At 39.9% G+C, this 22,723-nt stretch overlaps 2 protein-coding genes across 5 annotated transcripts in view; one reads left to right on the top strand and one right to left on the bottom strand.

Annotated features, from left to right (window-relative positions):
• LOC145987621 (uncharacterized) overlaps positions 1-22,723 on the bottom strand; it is a 321,334-nt gene that overhangs the window by 102,534 nt on the left and 196,077 nt on the right. The gene's annotated exons all lie outside the window — the stretch shown is intronic.
• LOC145987623 (uncharacterized) overlaps positions 1-22,723 on the top strand; it is a 46,684-nt gene that overhangs the window by 8,378 nt on the left and 15,583 nt on the right. For 2 of the 3 annotated variants that reach the window (XM_083122033.1, XM_083122034.1), the window contains exon 2: positions 774-1,068. The exons of the other annotated variant lie outside the window; for it this stretch is intronic. In XM_083122033.1, coding sequence (XP_082978159.1) covers positions 774-1,068 — 295 coding nt within the window. The remainder of the gene's footprint in view (positions 1-773; positions 1,069-22,723) is intronic. 3 annotated transcript variants of the gene reach the window in all.

Here is a 22,723-nt window from a genome sequence, read left to right as displayed (position 1 = left end):
CCGTAAGTGTTTCAAGGGAAGCCTTGTGTGAGTAAATGCGACCGGAGAGCGGTGCTGATCACATCACCTCCACTATGTCAGAGATCAATAATGTGTGAAGCGCTAACTGCATACCCCCAAGGTGCATTCATGGCACCAGGCAATGCACAGGGGGGAGCGAATAATTAGGAGGTAAAAGAAGCAATGGTTTTGTGTCCATTTTAAACAGAATTGCTGCAAAACGTTTGAGTCCACTATATGCACAGATAGGTGAATCGGAACTGGAACTACAGTTTAAAGTTGGATCGGAACCAGTATGTGCGTCCACCAGGTATCGAACCCGGGACCGCTTGATTATTAAGCGACGGCGTTATCATTACGGCCCCTGGGGAGGCAATACAAAACTTTCATGTCGGTTTATTATACCTATATGCGGTATTTGATGACTTAGCTCATATACCACTAACGTACGCAGAGCAAGCTGGAAGAGGAATGCACATACATTCGTTTTAAGTAGGGGCGGACGATACACTATAAATTTAGATTTCGTAATTACCCTTTTTAAACCTTTAATTTAAAAGTTGTTAAACACAAAAATGGTATTCGGGGAGTCATTTTAAGGAAAATTTGCATTTACCAATTTCGTTTTACCCGAGTTCTTTACTGTTTTCATTTGAAAATTTAGCTTTTCTCGAAATTTCTGGAGGGCCCGTAGACCCATCAGCTCCCCCTCTGCGTACGCCAGTGCCATACACACACATGTAAGTAATACAAAGTTTTCAATTTCATTTCAGATGGTATCCTGTTCCGTCCCGTTTTGTAAAAATCGTAAAGGAAAGGCAACCGGAGTTAGTTTCCACGAGTTTCCTGTGGATGAGACGTTGCGAAATAAATGGCTGAAGGCAATTTCCCGGCCTGATTTTGAGCCAAATTGCGCATCAAATTCCTCAGTTGTTTGCAGTGAACATTTCGTGCAAGCGGATTACAAACCAGATATTAAAATCAGAGTACTGAAAACTGGAACCGTTCCGAGTGTGTTTCCACGTAAAAGCGACGAAATAAAATCCACCAGAAGAGAAAATGTGAAACGTAAGTAAACTTATCTGCAGATTCTTCATTCCAATCGTGTTTAAATTAATTATATCTACACAGGGTGCGAGTTCTTGGGGGAGGCTGGGTGGTTTTCCTCCCACCAACAGTCATGTCCTCAAAAATTCCCTACGGATATTATACAAAAACCCACACAAAGAAGTGTGTTTGTGAGTTAACATCTACAGAAACAACAATATAATATGGGTACAACAATAGTAAAACAAGATAGCAAGATATATTCATTTATATTAACAGAAAACAAAAACTTATACATAATATAAAGCCATTTCAACTATTTTGTAATTTGCTGTTGACTTAACCAGTTAGTAAAAGAATTAGTTTGCTACTTTATAAATATCTGATATACATAAAAGTAACAAATTTATTCCTTTATATGTATTTATTCCTTTATATGTATTTCATAATTATTATTTCTAAATTGGCTATTTAGTAATTTACTTACATAAGTAATTTGATTTTGATTTAGTTTATTTTACTTCGCGTTTTGTACCTCTTGGCTAATTTGCGAAGATGGGGATGATTGATGAAATTGATGAATGGACATTCACAAACAACCAAGCCCGACCAGGATTCGAACCCGGGACCCTTGGCGTCGCAGCGCGATGTGCTAACCACTCGGCCACAGGGTCGGGCTGCTTACATAAGTAATAACGTACTGAATATGCATATCATATAATAATTCATATTTTTTTTGTTTCTGTATGTAGATTAAGCTACCCCTCCCACACCAGTCTTCAATGATCTCGCACCCTGTTTGAAAGATCTAAATACTTAAAAGAACATCAATCGTAAAATTCACCTGCGTTAGAAGCACCTTAGGTAGAAACAGGCGGGTCGGGTATCAGCGCCATTAGGTGCGTAGCGGCAGAAACTGTAAATTCTTGCACTAACATGCGCACTGATCGAGTGTCCAGGCTGGAAGGATCGTAGCAAGCTATGATTGTACTCAAGAATTCATTAAAATTGCATTAATTTCAAACAGAAAATGTGTCAAATTCAAATTAATCGCTTAATTTTATTTGGTAACACTGTTTACGATGCGCATCAGTCGAGCGAATAAGTCGTAGTAGATCATTTGGAGCCATAAATAAAAAGAATAATTTGAAATTATTGTACTCCAAATGAGCAATGGAATGCATGTAACAGAACATACGAAAGCCTAACGCAGGCAAAAATTCTACGTATAAAAAGCATTCGTTACATACAGTTTGGACGCACAGTCGTGATTTGGGGTCTTATCTAATGCTCAAGAATAAGATTAAGCCAAGACTAACATTATGCAGCAGTATACGTCATAAGAAAGATATTCCAAAGTTACAGTTCCTTTTGTTAGCACGTCAGCGTCTAACATACTGAATGTTCATGAAGCACCATCGACGAAAACAAGAAAACAACACTGAACAAAACACGATCTCTTCAACAGCAGAACTCCGCCTTGGAGGAGGGATGGAGATTTTAGCAGTGTTGCCAAAGGAGATTAATAAAACAAGAAAAACACACAAAAAATGGAATTCATTGATTGATTGATTTGGTGTTTTAAGTCCACTTTATGTGCAGTAAGGCTGATCGGGACAGGACCTACAGTTTAAAGTGGGATCCGAACCACTACGTGCCTCCACCGGGTATCGAACCGGGACCCCTTGATTAAAAGGCGACGACGCTACGCGATCGGGGAGGCCCTAAAATGGAGTTCAAAATCAGTTTCAGGGAGCTAACATACGAAATCTACAGGTAACTTTAGTTTCTGAGTTTAAGGCTCCGCTGGACCTACACTTGAAGCACCATATGCCTCCACTGGGTATCGAACCGGGGACCCCTTGAATACGAGGCGACGATGCGAGCGGGAAGGTCCGAACAGAAAGAAGAAAAATTCGAGAAAAACTAACTCATCTGAACAAGACATAAGCTAGATATGAATAAGAGCTGTTACATCTCAATGCAATATTTTTACCTATTCATGCTATAGCAATAATAATTTAATTTTGTTAGTTGTGTAATAGACATTAATTTTACTAACTTATTATTAAAAACATTATTATTATTATCAGGGGTAGAAATAAACATGTCGCCATGGCGGCTCAAAATTTTAACCTGGTGCCTTAATTTTTAAATTCAGATCTAATTTTTTTTAACATACGTATATATTTCGAATGCGTTTAAGGAAATCTCCATTACTGTTTTTTTAAAAAATAACGAGTACAGTATGTGTTTTTTAATGTTTGTGTGCCTTGTAATCAAGGGGTCCCGGCTTCGATACACGGTGGAGGCACAAGTGGTTCGGATCCCACTTTAAACTGTAGGTCCAGTCCCGAATAGCCTTACTGTACATAAAGTGGACTTAAAACACCAAATCAATCAATGAATCAATTAATGTTTGTGTGTATTCTGTATCAGTGTATCGTTAAATCAAAACAATTAACATGTCATTATAAATTAGCTAGCCGAATTTTAAAATCTACACCTTGTATTAATTAATACATTATTTGAAGATCACATTTCACAGCTCAGTACCAGCAAAGGGAAGTTCTGTCGTCTTCTACGTTCACATGCCTTTGAATCCTAACTCCAGTACCATTATTTTCAGTGCTTACCCCCCCCCCCCCCCCCCCACCGCCACCATTTCCACAAAAAACTTAAAATTTCCATCCCTGTACTTCGAACATTAATTTCATACACACTCATACCCAAACCCACACACACTTACACTTTCCTTTCTTCTAAATGTGTAGTATAACTCTCAAACTTTCTTTATTTCATTGCTACTATAGAACACGTTATCCTGTATACTCATGTAAATTCATCTCATTTTCTTTAGATGTAGCTTTTGTATATTTTATTTACCACATAGGGCATCAAGTCATAATTTGTATTAATATTGTTCTAAATGAAATGTTTTATGGCTTAATTGTAACCCTATTGAGATAATAAATAATACTTCCTCTGTCCCATAATTATTGTCCGGTACACCTTTGTTTGTTGTCTCATAGTAGTTCCCCGATATTCAAACTGTGACATTGGTGTATACAGAAGAACAACATGAAACAAGGATCACTACAAATTGTGCTTTCCATCTGCCTCTTCATCTGTCATTCCTGTACTACCATTTTGGCATACCGGACTATAATTATGGGACAGAGGGAGTAATAATAATAATTATTATCTTAGTTGGATTTATGGCTTTATTTTTAAAACATGGCTCCTGAGAAAAAGAGGCTGGCACCTGAATTATATGTAGTTTGGCTACCCCTGATTATTATTATTATTATTATTATTATATAATACAGCAAAAATACAGCAGTGATTTATCCACACAACCCCAGCACTCCCCTAACATTTTCAGAGGCCCGATTTATGCCTACTTTGGCTCTAGTGTTACCCTGATTCAAGATCACCAGGTTCAAATAAAAGTTGAAAACTCGAAACATCCGTGACTACAAATTCCGTCTCAAGTCAAAAATCCCCTCTCTAGGAACTTCCCACCAACCAACACAAGCCATCCCGACGAAGAGCCTTCGAATAGTAACAAAGCCTATTCTTCTATTTATAGCCTGTCGTCGTGAACAACGTGCAGGTCAAAGCTTGAAGCATCACGCCAGGCAGAAAAGCCTCTTTCTAACCGCTCAGAAGAAGGTCCTGCACGAACGGACGCAGTTTCATTCAAAGCCTGGGCTATTTTCAGTCCGGGCGAGGCGGGAAAGTTTCGCTGCATGGTTCAGCCACGTTTCGAATCGATCGATAAGCGAGATGTGAAGTGGACCAGTGTTTCCATAGTCGACACTAAACATCCAAGTGTTGCCACATTTTACCTTCCCCAAGCTCGAAATTTCCCCATTACCCACAGCCGGGCCCCGTGGCAGAGTGGTCAGCACATCGCGCTACGACGCCAGGGGTACCGGATTCGAATACTGGCCTGGGCATGGATGTTTGTGAGTGTCCATTCATCCATTTCATCATATCATCCTCATCTTCGCAAATTAGCCAAAAGCGGCACAAGAAGCGAAGTAAAATAAAGCAATTCAATCAATCAAACCGATTAATTGGGATGCCCGTCATGGGTTATATATAAATTCCAATAAATCAAAATGCATATTAATTGGATCAAGTCAGCTTTTAGCACGTATAAATTCGGCTAATATCCCAACTGTACAACTAAACGGTGCATGCATACCATTTTCTAAATCTGTAAATAATCTAGGGGTGATTATAGATACAAACCTTACCTGGTCTGAACACATTAATAATTTACATCTATTATACAAATAAAAAAAAAATAAAAAAATCCGGCTATTATTAAAGAACGACTTGTACAAGCTTTGGTATCTCACATCTTGACTATTGCAATAGTGTATATGCTGACTGTAATGAAATGCTGGCAATGAGAATTCAAAAAATTCAGAACTCGTGCATATTTAACTTTAAGAAGTATGACCACTTAACTGAATATTATAATAAATTAGGCTGGATTAAAATGATAGAAAGACGGAGGTACAGAAAACTAGTGTTGCTATATAAGTTACTTTATGCATGAAGTCCTTTATATCTCACAGACAGATTGCTTCCCTTAGGAAACCCAGAGTTATCACACACAAAATCCCAAAATTCCAATCTTCTGACAATTAAAACTCACAAAACTGAATTTTTAGTAACTCTTTTACTGTATCAGTGGTTAGAGACTGGAATGCACTTTCACATGAAATGAGAAAATCAATTTCCATAGGTATCTTCAAAAGAAGATTAAGAGAAAGTTTCATGGAGTGATTTTTTTTGTAGTGGTCTGTTATGTATATAAACCTATGTATGAGTGTGTGTACATGTATATATGTTTTATGTATTTAATTGAATTCTACGTATTTTTACCGCTATTGGTTTGACATGAAAGGTACATGTGTGATCGTTATTTGCAGTGTTTATATATGAATCAATTTATGAATATGTTCTATATTATGAAATTTTGTATGTGGTTGAGTGTAAGAAAAGGCATGAGCCTTAATCTCCGCCACAAATAAACAAGAGACAAATAAATAAATAAATACCCACATTCTTTGCTATGAAAATATAGATTGAATAATAGAAAATGAAGAAAATTGATTCAAAACTGCACATCCTGTGAAAAAACAGGAAAACTTTCATGACAGATGTTAGCGAAATTTTACTAATCGTGTTATTGCAGTAGGCTAATGTTAAAATTTAGCAAATGGGAAGATGGTTTAATAGTCAAAGTCAAGTTTATTAAAAATGTCCACTTTAAACTCAGATAGGCTGATCGAGACTGCACCACCTCATGACTCATCCTCATCATCGCGATTGGTCAAAAGTTGCAGAAAAAATACACCAAATAACAAAAATTATAGTACTGTACCTCCAGTGTATAGTGGGATCCGCACAACTGCGTACTGTCCCACCACTCGGAACCCTTGATTGCAAGGCGACGGCCGAAACCATGTTGAAATTCACATACGTTTATTCGTGAAACGCCTGTCATCTCTGTGCCTGTAATATGTTTCACGGTGCTTTGATGGCTAAGAATTTTAGTTTTTCTATGCTGACACTGTCTTCCTTCCTTAGTTTTGAGAGTACTTCACCATTTCTTGTTTGTACCACCCACGACAGCCTCAAGATTCCTGTAGTACCATGTTTCAAACGTTTCCAGTTCTAGGTCCGCATTTCACATCCATATAAGGCCACACTCAATACAAACATTTTTTTTTTTTTATGTGAACCTGAATCACCATGCAGTAGGCCTCTGTGCTGGTGTTTACTTTCGAAAATGGACCCCTTGAGATGTGTGCGCGACTGCTGGAAATTGTCTAACAACTAGAATGAAGACGTAGGCGTGTTTTATTTAGGTCTGGTGAATAATTGCAACAAAAATACTAAGATGGAACAAAGAAAATAATTCAAGTGCAATGGCGAATTTCAAGAAAGCGTGGATGTTCTGAATATAACAAGTAGTAGATTTGGCCATGTATTAGAATGTAGTGCTCTTACTGGTAGAGCCTTCTTTAGGAAGGCCATTCAGGAGCAAAATTAAATTACTTTCAATGCAATCTTGTATTGATTAATAAATTAGACGCTTTAAGGTTGTAGCTTTATCTTAGTTGGATTCAAGGTTTTCATAGCCCGTATTTGCAAATATATATATATATATATATATATATATATATATATATATATATATACATACAATTAATGAAGCCGAATAGCTACGAGTATGCTTATGGTTGATTTGCGAAGCCTGTTTGTGAAGCCTTTCCCGGAAGCTCTGGGTTTCGTGCCAAGCTCGCATGTATGTGACAATTCAGAGCAGGTGCCTCCAAATTAAGTTACTTCCATTAACCCCCACCACCCATGGAAGCACAGAAAGGACCAATTTACTTGCATTTTAAGGGCCAAGCTGTTTTTTTCAGGGGCAGGATGGGGGAAGGGGGTTCAAATTTCCAACGGAAGATGAGATGTTATGGTTTCGCTCGGTAGACATTAATGCTTTTATACCGCCATATGTTCTTTGCATGTTTCTACAGCTGTACAAAATGCCATAAAGTTAGAGTAGGAAACTTATTACGCGCGTTAAGTGGTTGTCTCATTGGTTTATGTGCTGACCTGATACTTTCTTTGTGAATATACACCGTTCAATCCATTAGATATGATTAGATTATATAATTAATATTAGGTAATCATAATTAACTTTCGTAACTTAGGTAATTAACATTAATCTCCTTATTATTATTCCCACCGAATTGCAGAAAATATTAATTCGCGGGCGCAGAGTGGTCAGCTAAGAAGCCAGAGGTCTTCGACCCTGGTTTAGGCATGGTTGATTGAACGATTTGTTGTTTTAAGTCCACTTTATGCACTGGAAGGCTAATCGGGACAGGACCTACAGTTTGAAGTGGGATCCGAACCATGTGCCTCCACCGGGTAACCCGGGACCCCGGTTTATGCATGGGTGTAACATTGTGTTCCCCCCATTATGAATTTCATCATTCATTCTCGTCGTCGCGATCAAATCAGAATCGACGTAAAATAACAAAGAACTGACGGCAAAATACAGCGCAGGGCCACGGTAGAACTGCATTTTTTAGTACTCGGCCACTTAATCCAAAGAATAAATGGTTCTATGATTTCCACAATTCCAGAAACGAGAGATATATGTCAGAGGCCGCAGAACGTAAACTTAATGACTACAATTTCTAAAAAGTTACAAGGATTTTCCTCGAACGAAATGCGTAAAAGTTAATAAGAATATAGCATAACCATGCATTTCAATATATTAAGGGTGTGAAGTGTAGAAAAAATAAGAAAAACGGCTCACTGGATATTCGCTAGTCTTGTGTATCGAATAAAACTCTCTCCCAAGATTAAAATAATAACATTAACAATAATTTGGCACCAAAATGATTTAGTTATTAATTTTGTAATAATAACAACAAAATTCAATTTTATACAAACGGTCTGGTCACTACAAAAGTGTCTAGTGCGCGGCGTTAGACATGGATACCTCGGCTCCTGCAGTTGGTAATACTTACAGGCTATTATTAGCCAGGACAGAAGATCGAAAGAACCTGTTCCGTCTGCTCATTCAGGCTCCGTCTTCTCCATCACCCCCCATTATATTTGCAGTTGCCCAGGTCGGAAACAAGATCAACGAGGGGGGAGAAATTCACTGGCAAGCAATGATGTGCCGTGGACCAATAGTGGATACTGTAGCTCTCGTGACACTAGCTCTAGCTGTGGCGGCGCTATTTTAGCTCTAGCACCAAGCTGTGGCGGCGCTATTGTAGCTCTAGCACCAAGCTGTGGCGGCGCTATTGTAGCTCTAGCTCCAAGCTGTGGCGGCGCTATAGTAGCTGTAGCTCCACCTGTGGAAGCGCTCTTGTCTAGCTCTAGCTCCAAGCTGTGGCAGCGCTATTGTAGCTCTAGTTCCACATATGGGGGCGCTCTTGTCTAGCTCTAGCTGTGGTGGCGCTCTTTTCTAGCTCTAGCAGTGGTGGCGCTTTGTAGTTTTAGCTCCAAGCTGTGGCGGCGCTATTTTAGCTCTAGCTCCAAGCTGTGGCGGCGCTATAGTAGCTGTAGCTCCACCTGTGGAAGCGCCTTTGTCTAGCTCTAGCTCCAAGCTGTGGCAGCGCTATTGTAGCTCTAGCTCCACATGTGGGGGCGCTCTTGTCTAGCTCTAGCTGTGGTGGCGCTCTTGTCTAGCTCTAGCAGTGGTGGCGCTTTGTAGTTTTAACTCCAAGCTGTGGCGGCGGTATTTTAGCTCTAGCTCCAAGCTGTGGCGGCGGTATTTTAGCTCTAGCTCCAAGCTGTGGCGGCGCTATAGTAGCTGTAGCTCTACCTGTGGAAGCGCTCTTGTCTAGCTCTAGCTCCAAGCTGTGGCAGCGCTATTGTAGCTCTAGCTCCACATGTGGGGGCGCTCTTGTCTAGCTCTAGCTGTGGTGGCGCTCTTGTCTAGCTCTAGCAGTGGTGGCGCTTTGTAGTTTTAGCTCCAAGCTGTGGCGGCGGTATTTTAGCTCTATCTCCACCTGTGGCAGCGCTAGTGTAGCTCTAGCTTTGGCGGCGATCATGTCGCTCTAGCTGTGGCGGTTCTATTTTAACTCTAGCTCCAAGCTGTGGTGACGCTGGTGTAGCTCTAGCTCCACATGTGGAGGCGGTACTGTAGCTGTAGCTGCGCTATTGTAGCTATTGCTCCACCTGTGGCGGCGCTACATTTCTTAAATTGTATCTGCAGCTTCGCTACAAAATTCTTTCACTGGCCGTAGGTCCAGACGCCAGAGCCTCGTTGCAGTTACCGGAAGTGAGGTTATCAGAAGGTCGCCCCATACGCCCCTTGACTACAATCCGCCATTTCGAATGTCCGAACGAGAGACAACTTGAATATGCAATTGTGTAGTTTCACGACGGGAAATACAAAAATCATTTGCATTTAAGGAAACCCTTAGTCAGTGTGCGAATTAACGGAAGGTATTCTCCCCGCCACAAAATATCCCCGCTAAAAGAAAATTATTTTTATCACTACCAAGGAAGTTTGTTTTCCACTTAAGGCGAAGAGGGACAATTACGCACCAGGCATGCATTTTTTCCTACTACTATGACATAGTTCAACGTCTCCTTTTTAAGTCCATGTACTTTTCTACGTCATCGGATGTTTGATATTCCCGAGAGAACGAACAAAATAATGGTCCCATAAGCCTGGCAGTGTTGCCAAACCTGATGTGCATAATAGAGCTAAATTTCACCATTAATATAGCTAAAGAGGACTTTCAAGGAGCTAGATTAACGAAGGCTGCATAAAGTGCCTACTAGGGTAATTTTAGTTGTCAGAGGGGTGGGGGTGCTGCTATTACCGTTAGCTTTAAAGTGATGGCAATTTATTCTTAGTTTTCACCGCCTAGATTTGGCGGCATCACCCATCTCAATAATCCAATGATGTTAATATAAAATCGAAAATAAAGGGTTCCCGGATAACAAAATTGTCATCTTCATCTTAGCCACAGCGCTATATATAAAAATACATGGGGAGGAAAGAAGAGGTGGGTGACGCAGCCTATAGCTATACGAATATCACGTCACGTGCAAAATGTACACTCATGGCAAAAGTTGGTATTTATGGGCCGGAGCCAGTGGTGGCATCATAGTGGGGCAGAGGGCGGGTGCCACAGTTCACAGTCAAACGAGTGCACGAAAGAGCCAGATCTGGCTCCAAAAGAGCGAAGTTGGCAACAGTGATCAGCAGCTGCCCCAGCGAGAAAGACCTAGGAGAAATTGTCCCTCCTCGCCTTAAAAAAAGAAAACGGAATAAAAGTATGTACTATACCATTTCTTAACAATGTAAGGAACACAACTGAAAATCCATTCGTGTCCATTAATGGTTCACTCATCAGATGATTTGGGCCTCCCCGATGGCGTAGAGGTAACGTCGTCGCCTTGTAATCAAGGGGTCACCGGGTATCGCGGTGGAGGCACATGGCACAGTGGTTCGGATCCTACTTTAAACTGTAGGTCCAGTCCCGATTAGCCTTCCTGTGCATAAAGTGGACTTAAAACAACAAATCAATCAATCATCAGAAGATTTCCCTGCCGAAACGTTGAAGGATGACACCATTCTGAAACTGGCCATCGTCAGCGACATGTATTAAATACTTCGCAAGAAAGTTGTAGGTAGGTTAGTGCTTGGCAACAGAAATTTGGTCAAGTTTTCAGGGTTACTATGTCGATAGCTTTTGTGTGAGTTTGGGTTTTCATAGATTGTTACTAAATTACGTGTAAATGTTATCATAAGATTTAATGACCCAAGTTAGAACCAATTTTCTAAGGTACTTTGAACCGAAACGCAATAGTTTAGTTTACTGACTGTTACCGTAGCACATACAAATTTGCATACCTCCCGAAATAAAATGACAAATACGCCATTGAATGGGCATCCCCGTCTTCCTACAAAAGAGCTTAATTCGCAAAGTTCCCTTTGGTCTCCCAAAGACTATGTCTAAAGCTTTCAAAGAGCCAATGGTTGAGCTCCAAGGTGGATTGATTTAAGGTGATGAGGGACAATTTCGCACCAGTTGTGCATTTATTTCAGTATTGTCCGAATGGGCTCAGCTACTCAGGAAAAAAGCTGGTGTTCAATAGAGTATGAATTTCTCCACATGTTGCAAGTGAAACCGTTTTTTAAAGTTGGTTATTAAGCTAGATACGATGTTCGAAAAATATGATGAATAAGAATTTTCAGAAACCCATGTATTCCTTATGGTGAATCCATTTCAACTTCAAGTTACGGCTAATCAAATGGAAGTTTCGACTTTTCTGCCTGTCAATTACTACTTCAGTCTGTCCTTTTTCCGTTGATATATTTTTCTATGCCAACGGAAGTTTGATATTCCCAAGGGAACAAATAAAAGAATATTTCCATAAGAGCAATGTATTTCTCCTTGCCTCCTACGGCCATCCTGGCAGTGTTGCCAAACCTGATGCACATAAAGAGCTAAATTTTACCGTAAACTGAGTAAAAACTTTCAAGGAGCAAGATTTACGAAACTGGATAAAGTGCCTCCTGGGGTAATTTTAGGTGTCAAATGAGTAGGGGTGTGGGTGAGGGGGCGCTGTTATTACCGTTAGCTTTAAAGTGTTGGCAATTTATTCTGTTTTCACCGTCTAGATCCGGCGGCATCACACATCTCAATAATCCACCGATGGTCGTATGGAATCGAAAATAAAGTATTCCCGGATAACAATATTACGTCCTCTTCACGTCAGCCAAGGTATTATAGCTGCGGATGTAAGAGGGGGTGGGGTGACGGAGCCAATATAACAATATCACGGCATGTGCAAAATGTATACTTATGACCAGGCGCGGAGCGTCCATGTAAGCCGTGTAAGCCGGGCTTACACTTTATTAATTCTAGTAAAATGTATGTAATTATATGGCAAAATTCGTAAAAACTTCAAAGTTCATCTCGGCCTGATACCAGTCTTCGAGATCCTGTTTGTTAGATTGCAACACTTCACACCAGATGGCACATGAGAACTCCCGCCTTTTGCTTTGGGAAAGTTGTAAGCCGTCTGAATGTTGCCTTACAAATTTCTGACCGCGAAGGAGCAGTGCCTACCGTCGCCCACCGTATCTGGAAGGAGAAGAACAGGGAATATAGGGAGAAGAGCGCGTCGAAACCCTAGGTGTGTAAACCTACGGGCAGAGGCTTACAGCAGCGTTGCAAACCTCATGTTTAGAAAAAGTGTTGTTCATGGACGTCCGCAGTATTTCTTTCCACCAGGGAGGATTAAGCAAAGTATTTTTTCAGGGGTTGGGGTAAACTAGGTATATTTCCCTTCTCAAAATATACTAATTCAATTTGAAGTTAACATTTTTCTGCAACGGCCTTACAATAATTAACAATTTGATGTGACTGAAATGAAATTATATGTGTGAAAATGGTTGACATTCATTTTTCAGGAAGTGCCTCCTCCCCTTGCCCCTTCTGGACATCCATGGTGTCGTTTAAACTCCGAAATTATGCTACATACTACTAAATTGTTCTGGGATTTTCATATTATAAATATTAATTTATAACAAAAACAAATATAAATTTGAATGGTTCAACCAACGACATGGGTTCCACGTTACGTGAAAAGTTTGAGAAAATTCAACCACAACGAAAAGCGGCCCTGTTGTTTTATTTATATCTCCAACTTACAAACGACTTTTTAAACTTGTGCGAGATTTAGCACCATTATGCTTGGGTTGGCTTCACTGAATACGCGGCAGCGAGACACAGGTCCTGCAAGAGGAGGGCTCCAGCGTTGTCGGGTATGAATGGTTGACTGCAAAGGAAATTTGAGCCGGTGGTGCTTCAAGGAGGTTTTTTTTTTTCCAGGAACAGGGAATTCTGAAGCAAAAAACCAACAGGAAGGGGGAAAAGGAGAAACCTAGAAATGAGCGGGATACGTAAAAACTAGATACACATTGATGTGCTAAATTCTTGTTGTTTCTGTTTTTCGCTTGTAGGAGAGCATAAACATTAGACATATTAAGACTCTGTTTTCCGTTTATGTATGAACTCAGCTGGTAATAATTGAGCTAAAAAGTGAAATAAATAAGTAAATAAATAAATAAATGTTAATGAAAACTGAAGATTGAACCAATTTTACAAATTTCATGTCAAATGTGAACCAAATATTATTAATTACATAGTCCGTGATTCAAACACTCTTCGAACAACGTACAAAATGCCTGTTTCTGATCTTTTAGGTGCTAGATTTGCTTTTACACTATCCTAAGAAAACACTTACATGTCCTTTGATAGAAATTTCTGGATATATCCCTACAATTTGTGAGCATTTCCTTTATATTTTATATTGTATTTTTTTTTACTAAATATAGGGAATTTTAAGGCAAGAGAGGGAATTTATTTATATCCGAAAGGGATATTCCCCTCACAGTCCGAAAGATCACTGCTTTGAGCAGTGACCGATTTTGGATCTGGTTTCTTTTTGTTTTCCCCTTCTTGCTGTGTGTTTGTTAAAGTCTCGAGATATTGCTTTTGCGAATTCCATCTATTGAAAAGCGGACTGTCGTCCCTGTGCTGTGGTGTAATACAGTAGTGAAGTGCATTATGGAATAAAATGAGTGTGATTGTGCGGTGGGGTGGAGAACTTCTTGAAGACGCCGTTGTCAAGCAAGGATTTTGCTGCCAAGAAGAAACTTGTGGATATAGGTAGGCCCACCCCTTCCTTCTCTAGCAGACATAGTAACAGAAACGAAAAATAAAGTGCGCCGATTTTGCGATTCATGATACGGAGCTGATACTTGGTTATGCGGTTGTAAAAAGTATTCAGCACTTTTCTGTTTCCTTCTGTTTTCGTTTGTTTATTATTATTAATTTTATCTAACTTTGCATATTTTTTATCGTTACGTTACTCATTGTGATAGGAATAACACTGACTTAATTATCAGATATCCAGAATTTCTAATTTGGTGAAAAATTCCAGGGAAGTGTTCTGAAAAATTTGGGGGGGGGGGGGGGGGGCGGGGGTCGATGTGTGTGGATAAATCACTAACCATGTCAGCCCAAAAATAAGCACAACGGGAAATAGCCTTCGTCATGCTAGGCTTACACTGTAGGAAAGGTCACGCTCCGCCACTGCTTATGACAGAAGTTGTCTACGTAAGCCGGAACCAGTGATGGCATCATAGTGGAGCAGGGGGGCGGGTACCATGGTTCACAGCCAAACAAGTGCACGAAAGAGCCAGATCTAGCTCCAAAAGAGCGAAGCTGGCAACAGTGATCGGCAGCTGCCGAAGACACAGAAGGACCTAGGGGAAATTATCCCTCTCCGCCTTAAATCAGGTGATTTAAAAAAAAGATCAGTGATTTAAATCACTTTAAATAAATAATTCATAGAATAATGTTCATAAGGATTTTGTAGATATCAGAAACAGCTCTAAGAAAGGAAAAGAAAGTAAACAAAATATATGTACTGATGGGGTGAAGCTCATTCGAAAGGAAAATGTAAACTATAAACACACTTATATTTCTCTTGATTTTGAAATTCAACAATTTTTAAAGGTAAATATAGCAAACATTTTGTGTAAAAAAAAATATACAAAATACTAATCATGTTAAACCGTAAACGGTGTAATTTTTTAAATCAAAATATAAATAAATATGGCAGCTGATATTTTGCAAACTTTCATTAAAAAAATGACAAAATTCAGCTACAAAGACTGTTATGTTACAATTATAGAATACATCCAGAATGTTTTATTTTCACTGTAAGAAAAGTTACTGAAATTACGTATCGTAGTTTCATTAACATACTCAACAAACATGATCATAGTAGGTTCAAATATACAGTATCAGAAACAGAAAAATGTATATATATATATTCTTTTTTGTTTACTTTAATCAAACTGTTTAAATATTTTACAGGGCCATTTACTAGAAAAAGCCAACATATATCTGAATGGCTTATTGCAGAAAGGGACCTGAGTCACTTTTGCACAATTCTGAGAAAAACAAGAAAAATCGTATAATATTGATAGTGTAAGAAAGAAATTTACCGCTGTTGGCTCAAATATTCAGCATAAAGAAATGTTAATTTTGCAACCCACAACGCGCCCCCCTGCAGTATGATGCTAGAGACAGTGGAGATGAAAAGGTTGTGACTCCGGTACCTTTCTGCAATAAAAGTGGAAACTTTGAGAAATAAGACGAGAAATATCCTACAAACGTACGTTTGTCGTTGCCACATAAGCTTGGTTAGGTTAGGTTATGTTATATATGCCACAGAAAATTATATATTCATCAATGAATGACAGTGTACTGCACTTTCTGGACTTTATTGTCGGTGTTTGAAGTACAATACTGTACGAGGTCATACATGCATGAGTTACTCTACATCTGAGACTGTTTCATTGCCGTGTGTAGTGGGCCACTGAAGAATATCTTCATAAAATCCTTTGACGTCGTCTGGTACATACGACAAGGCAGTTGGTATGTCTTTTAATTTAGTAAGCTTGATCGGCATACGTGCAACTGGGAACGTACGTGGCGTAGGAATTACAATTCTTGCACCTTTGGACAGATAGAACGTGTGAGACGTCAAACCTTTGATGACTTCTGAAACCTTGACAGTTCCCTTATGTTCAACACAGTATTCAAAGTAATGATACTTGGAAATCTGAAAATACTGCCTATTCTTGTAGAAACACATGGTAGTTTTCACAGATGCCACATTTTTTTGTAGACATGAGGCCCCCACGTTGCGAAATCAATAATGTTACTTGTGTCAATAAGTTTGATAGTATTTTTACCACCCGAGCTGCATTTCAGATTAGCGTACGCGGTTCGTACAACGTATAAATACGGCTTAGTTTATTGCAGAAAAGGACCCGAGTCAGTGACTCAGGTACCTTTCTGCATTAAAGTACACTTTTCACTGATCATTTTCTTGGCTATAGCCTCGTGCGAATGACGTCCTTTCTGCACTAAAAGATGTGTCTGTAACTAGGAAAATAAAAAATACCATTAACTCCGATACCTCAAAAATGTGACTCAGGTCCCTTTCTGCAATAAGCCATTCATCTGTATGTATGGTGCCAAAAACCATACAAGCAATTTTGTGTTTGTTTTTTTTAAATGGAAAAAAAAGTTATCATGATTTTTACCAACCGTGGTGATCACTAACATGGATCCGCCCTCCGAAAAGAGGTAGTTTTTCCTTTCAGTCTCTCTGAGTGGTGATAAGGAAGAACGTTTGAAGGAACTCGCTCCCGGCCGGAAGTTCTGAATCTGCGTGAGTCACGCCACGCAAAACCTGAACTCGTCCCCGGCGCTCACTACAGCGAGGCTTCCGATAGTGGCAGCAGCTGCTGCGGCAAGATGGAGCCTCAGGTGATCGACAACGTCATGCTGAGTGAACGTGGCAGACCTTTGTGCGTGATTTCGGGTTTCAAATTTAGGTTTCAAAAATTGCTAGCGCGTGGAACCGAAAGGTGGACCTGTTGCAAGGACAGATGCAAGTGTTACGTGAAGGTGAACGAAGAAAAGGTGGTGACGGACAGTTTTTTAGAACACAACCATGAAGAAATTAGTGAAAGTGTGCTGAACAGGCAGAAGTTAAATAACTCTGTGAAGAGGAAAGCTATCGACGATCCGTGCGAGACGCCCACTAAGATCCTACGCAAGGAGTTGGAGGAAACGGAGGCACCGACGATTACACGATACGATGCCACACTGATCAAGAACAATATTTATCACGCAAGAGGTAAGATACAATCACACCTCCGTGGCGGAGTGGTCAACACAGAGCCCTGCGACGTAGGGGTCCCTGGTTCGAGTTTTTGTTTTAAGTCTACTTTATGCACAGATAGGATAATCGGGACTGGACGATCCGAACCACTATGTGCCTCCATCATATTATCAATCATCCTCATCTTCGCGATTAGATAAAAGTGGCAGAAAAGCGAAATAAACCAAACCAATGAAGGTAACATACGTCCTAAGTTACCCAACACTTTACAAGAAGTTCATGATGCCCTGGATTCAATCAAAATAAGAGAAACTAAAACGAAGAAAAATAATCTATCCTTTGCTACCAGCGGAGTCGATATCTAAAGCTTTCAATCATATTAAAGTACCTCTCTCTTAGTATCATGGTTGTGTCGTAATTGCGAACAACGCCTAAATAGTCCTAATTGCGAACACATGAAACTGAATAACCTACAGAGGCGTCTCCTGAACGCATGCGGTGCATGCGCAGCGTCAATTGTGGGCAAAAGGACATCTTACTCTGCGAAGACATTCATGAGCATTTCTACATTCTAATTTCTTCATATAGGAGAAGTATTTATTTTACACGAGAGCGCTGAACTAAGCTTATATTACATTTCTTGTATCTGAAGTGGCGCATGCATCAATTGTGGGAAAAGAATTATTACTTTCTTTCACTTCAGATCCAAGAAATGTAATATAAGCTTAGTTCAGCGCTCTCGTGTAAAATAAATACTTCTCCTATATGAAGAAATTAGAATGTAGAAATGCTCATGAATGGCGCAGAGCAAGCTGTCCTTTTGCCCACAATTGACGCATGCGCAGCATGCACCGCATGCGTTCACGAGACGCCTCGGATAACCTAACCTGTTTCAGAAACAAATAAGGGTAGTGACCAAGTGAGACAGCTGGGTTGACTATTGGTTGTCCAGCGAAAAGAATAGACTGTTGGGTATATGAGAACAGCGTTGCCGCTTGCCGCAGGGGCGAGTAACGGACCTGCTGGCAGTGAAAGTACAAGACCAAACAAACGTGCGTGGCGCTTGAATCGCGGGTACGTACAAATTGAAGAAATAAGTTCACGGTGAGCTATTATTAAAAACAAGAAACAAATTCACAAAATTACATAAACTGAAAGAATAATTCTTAATGAACTTACTTTTCTCTCACATGTGACTCCAGGGGGTTAATTCCTTCCATTGCAGAATCATCACCAGAATCATTTTCTTCTGTCAGATCATCACTCTCGCTGGAATCTTCACCCAAGTGGATTATTATCTGATCAACGTCATCCTGCAATTCATCTGCATTCCACATTTCCTTCTCTATGTCCATGACATGTTTTACGTAATTTTGCCAGTTTTCAACTGTTACTGTCTTAAATGATTCAGTGATTAAATTTTCAATGTCTTTAGTTTTGAATGTAGTGTTGTTACACCACACAAGTTCAATCGGGTTCAGTTCGCAATGATATGGGGGCAAACGAAGCACCGTATGCTCCATCTGTTTTGCCATCTCATCGATCTTATACTTATCGTACTTCATTTTGTAAGTTCCAGAAGATCCCTCCGTAACATGTCGTCATCATAACGAATGCCATGAGATTTCAACCATTCTCTTAAATCATTCTTCTTCCACGAGGTTGTCGGCATTGGCTCTTGCTTGCGGCTATGATAAGAGGCATTGTTAACAACAATAACAGATCCCGGAGGGAGATTGGCGAGCAACTGTTCCCGAAAATACATCTCATACGTTTCTCCATCCATTTCATCATGGGCATCTGCTGTATTCTCTTTGCACTGAAACAAGTTGGGCGTTTTGCAGAAAACCGCGTTCGTTACCCGCATGCACTAAAGCGTATCGCGCTCCTCGAGATGTTGGATCTTTTAATCCAGTGGAAAGACCTGCCAGAAACTCTTGTTTTGCAGTTGTAATTGTCTTGTCTTTCCATTCATAATTGACTGAGGTTCCGGTGTTCACCCAGGATTCATCAGTGTAAACAATATTTCTATTTTCACGCCTAAACTTCCTAATCTCTCTTAAATATTTATGGCGAAGAGAAATTAAATCTTCTCTTTCCATTAAAATGGATTTGTTGCTCCTTTTCTCATACGAAAAGCCAAGTTCTTTGAGAAAGACATGAAACGTTGATCTTTTAAAATTCGGTAATGTGAGTCAGAATGAACAGGAACAAGAACAGAATTAAGTGTTGGGGGTTTGTTTTTAAAAAAGAATTCGTGAACTTTACGTCGCACAGCCCTTCTGACAAAATCATTATATTTTACATTTCTACTTGTAATTGGCGATCTTTTCCTGGGTCGTTCCTTACCTGGTGTTTCAAGAGGACCTTGAGAAACCTCGCCCCGAATTTTATACACAGTAGCCCGAGAAACTCCAGTTGCTTTCGCCGTCTCGCTGGCTAACCAACTTGCACTGCGATCCGGATTTTTCTGTTTTAAATAAACAAAAATATTCATTACTATTTGCCTTTCTTTACTTTTGAGAACCTCACCACGCCTTCTCTTCTTTACACTACTTTCGCTCATATTTCAGTATTAAAACCAACGGTTTTTTACAGCACAACACAACACAACCCAACGCACAGATCCGCCGCAGTCATTCCTCGTCGAAACCAACGGTCAGTCACCTTCTCCTTCCGTGAAATTTTGTCTACCGCAGTACTGGCTGAGGGGGTGGGGTGGAAAGCAGTCGACAACGCTGGGCTTGCCGTTCCCCTCCGTTCACGTGCCCCTGCACAAACAAAATTAAAAACACGCGCTGCTGGAAGGAACTTTTTCTGGTCTGAAAGCTTAACCAGTTCCAGAAGAGCGTTTTGCATTCGAAAGAAAAGCAAGTGTGTGTTCGCCTTTAGCTCAGTAGTGAAAACAATATTTAAAAAAAGGGAGGATGTAGGGAAAGTAAAAGCCCATTTGAAGCAACAGTCTATTCTTTTCGCTGGACAATCTATAGCAACAATAGCCAATCTGATTGACTTATCGTGGTCTTCTATTTTCTAAAGCCCTCCAAAGTTTTCATCGTAGTCCGACTTTCATTCGTGCGCTACGCCCCCCCCCATTCACGTAGAGGGACATCATGTATGTATGTATGTATATATTTGTGTGTGTGTGTGTGTGTGAATGCCCCCCCCCCAAAGTTGACGTCTCTGGGCACCGGAAAAATAATGCAGTGGCGGGATGGAACCACAAAATCAACGTTAAGCTAGAAAGACAGACAGAAAAGTGTAACGACATATTTCTTAATATGGTAATGAACTTAGAAGGTGTAAAGCGGAAGAAAAAAAGGGTTTTTGTTTATTTGGAGGAAAAGATGGTGAGGAGCACTAGCAAGTGGAAGGAGATTAGTGATAATCCTAAATTTTTAAGAACGTATGTCTCGAATTCGAATTTGAATTAGGTAAAGTTAATAATCTGTTTTCATTTAAGAATTGTGCAGTATGTAGTCGTGTAAAATATAACCCACAGTTCTATTATTAAATTATATAAACTTCGGCGAAAACTTTAATCATGTCGGATTTTCTATGTCCCAACTGTGACCGACAAGGCACTGACCAGTCTCAAGTGTGGAACTGAGCCGCTTTTCAAAATTCGATAAAAGAAGTTGTAGGTCCAAAGGCAGAAACAATGTGTTCGCAATTAGGGCAGAGCTTTTCCAGGTAATATGGTGTTATTCCTGTTCAGGCAGCAAGCGTTCGCAACTAGGACGACACCAGTATCATGCCCTGGCCCTCAGAGGGCTGTTGAGCCATGGAGTTAGTTTTACCTCTTGGGTTAATCCCAATGACGACGAATAATGAACGAAAACATTTGGATGATGGGACAAACAAAACGATACATCCATCCGTTCATACCTTTCCGCCACACACACACGTGTGTATGGGCTATTCTTAGTTAGGGACCTTAACATTTTAAAACTTTAGGCATGCGTATTCTTTTAATGAGCAGTAAGCTTTAATTTTACCTTAAAAGACGGCATTAACATGTATATTGCAAGGCTATATTTTGAAAACTTAGGATGTAAATTATTCGCTACTCGCTCATTAAAATTATACTGTTACGGACGTAACTTAGACAGTGATAAAAGGTCAAGCGTTTCTAAATTGGACGGTAAACATAATAAACAGTTGTTCTTATTGCTTCATTACAGAACAAGGAAAATGTTGAGGATTTAACATTTCTGCTGACATCAAAGCAATATGAAAAATTATACAAAATATAGTTATGCAGTCGTCTTTATACAACACGACTTACGTACATCTCAAAATTCGACATTTTGGTTTCACTTTTCGTGCACTTGCCTATGACAAAGTGTCCCTGAGTCTCTATTTTTAAATTAAATGCAATGCTGTAATTTTATTCTATCGTGTGGTCCAATAATCTAAAATTGTCATTTGGATAAACATTCAAGCGTTACACATTATTTTGTTAATAGTAGAAGGTATTTGGCATTGTTTGTTTAACTTTCCGATTTACTTTCGTTTTGTGTTGTGTCCACCCGTGACACCAAAAAAACAATCAATCTCTCCCTTAACTGTTACATTTTCCCCTCAACTCCACTACAGTATTCGAAGGTCGATTTACTTCCTCTCTTTGTCTTAAGTAATTTATTTTGCATCATTATTTCAATTTCTGTGAATTTTGAAAAGTATTTATTAAGTAAAGAGGAAGTATTTTATCTGTCCCATACATGACTATAAATCTAAGGTAGTTATGTTTAATCAAAGTGTTTAGTTTCATAATTCATTGCATACAAGGGGCCTCCCAGATGGAGCAGTGGTAGCGTCATCGACTTGTAATCAAGGGGGTCCCGGGTTCGATACACGGTGGAGGCACAAGTGGTACGGATCCCACTTGAAACTGTAGGTCCAGTCCCGATTAGCCTTACTGTGCACAAAGTGGACTTAAAACACGAAATCAATTAATCATTGCATAGAAACAGTAAGAAAAATGTTACTTAGCTATTAGTAGTCCAATCCATAACAAAGGAATATATATGAGAGACAGAGAGAGATTTTGGCAATCTTGCGCCTCTAAAAAAACATGCGAAGTCGGTGGCACTGTCTGCAATTCACATCGATTATCATATCTTACGTAACGGAGTGTGGAAATATCCTCTGAAGCACATGCTAAGTTCGTCAACTTGGAAAAGAAGGCGTGAATGCCTCAGCCGCTGTAACATTTCATGTCACGTACGATGAGCACGGGAGGGAATTTAAACGGCAGGGGGGGGGGGGGAGACAAAAAGCCGAGTGGAATTATTTGAATATGCGTCCGCGTGTTATTTCTAACATACTGGGAGTGAAGCGGGGCGATGACCGCTCGAGGACACACTGCCATCAAACGCTTTATTGA

Source organism: Lepisma saccharinum, chromosome 5, assembly GCF_977018435.1.
Source record: "Lepisma saccharinum chromosome 5, izLepSacc3.1, whole genome shotgun sequence".
NCBI lineage: Eukaryota > Metazoa > Arthropoda > Insecta > Zygentoma > Lepismatidae > Lepisma > Lepisma saccharinum.
The sequence above is the reverse complement of the archived record's forward strand: the minus strand, read 5'-3'. Positions and strand labels throughout refer to the sequence as shown.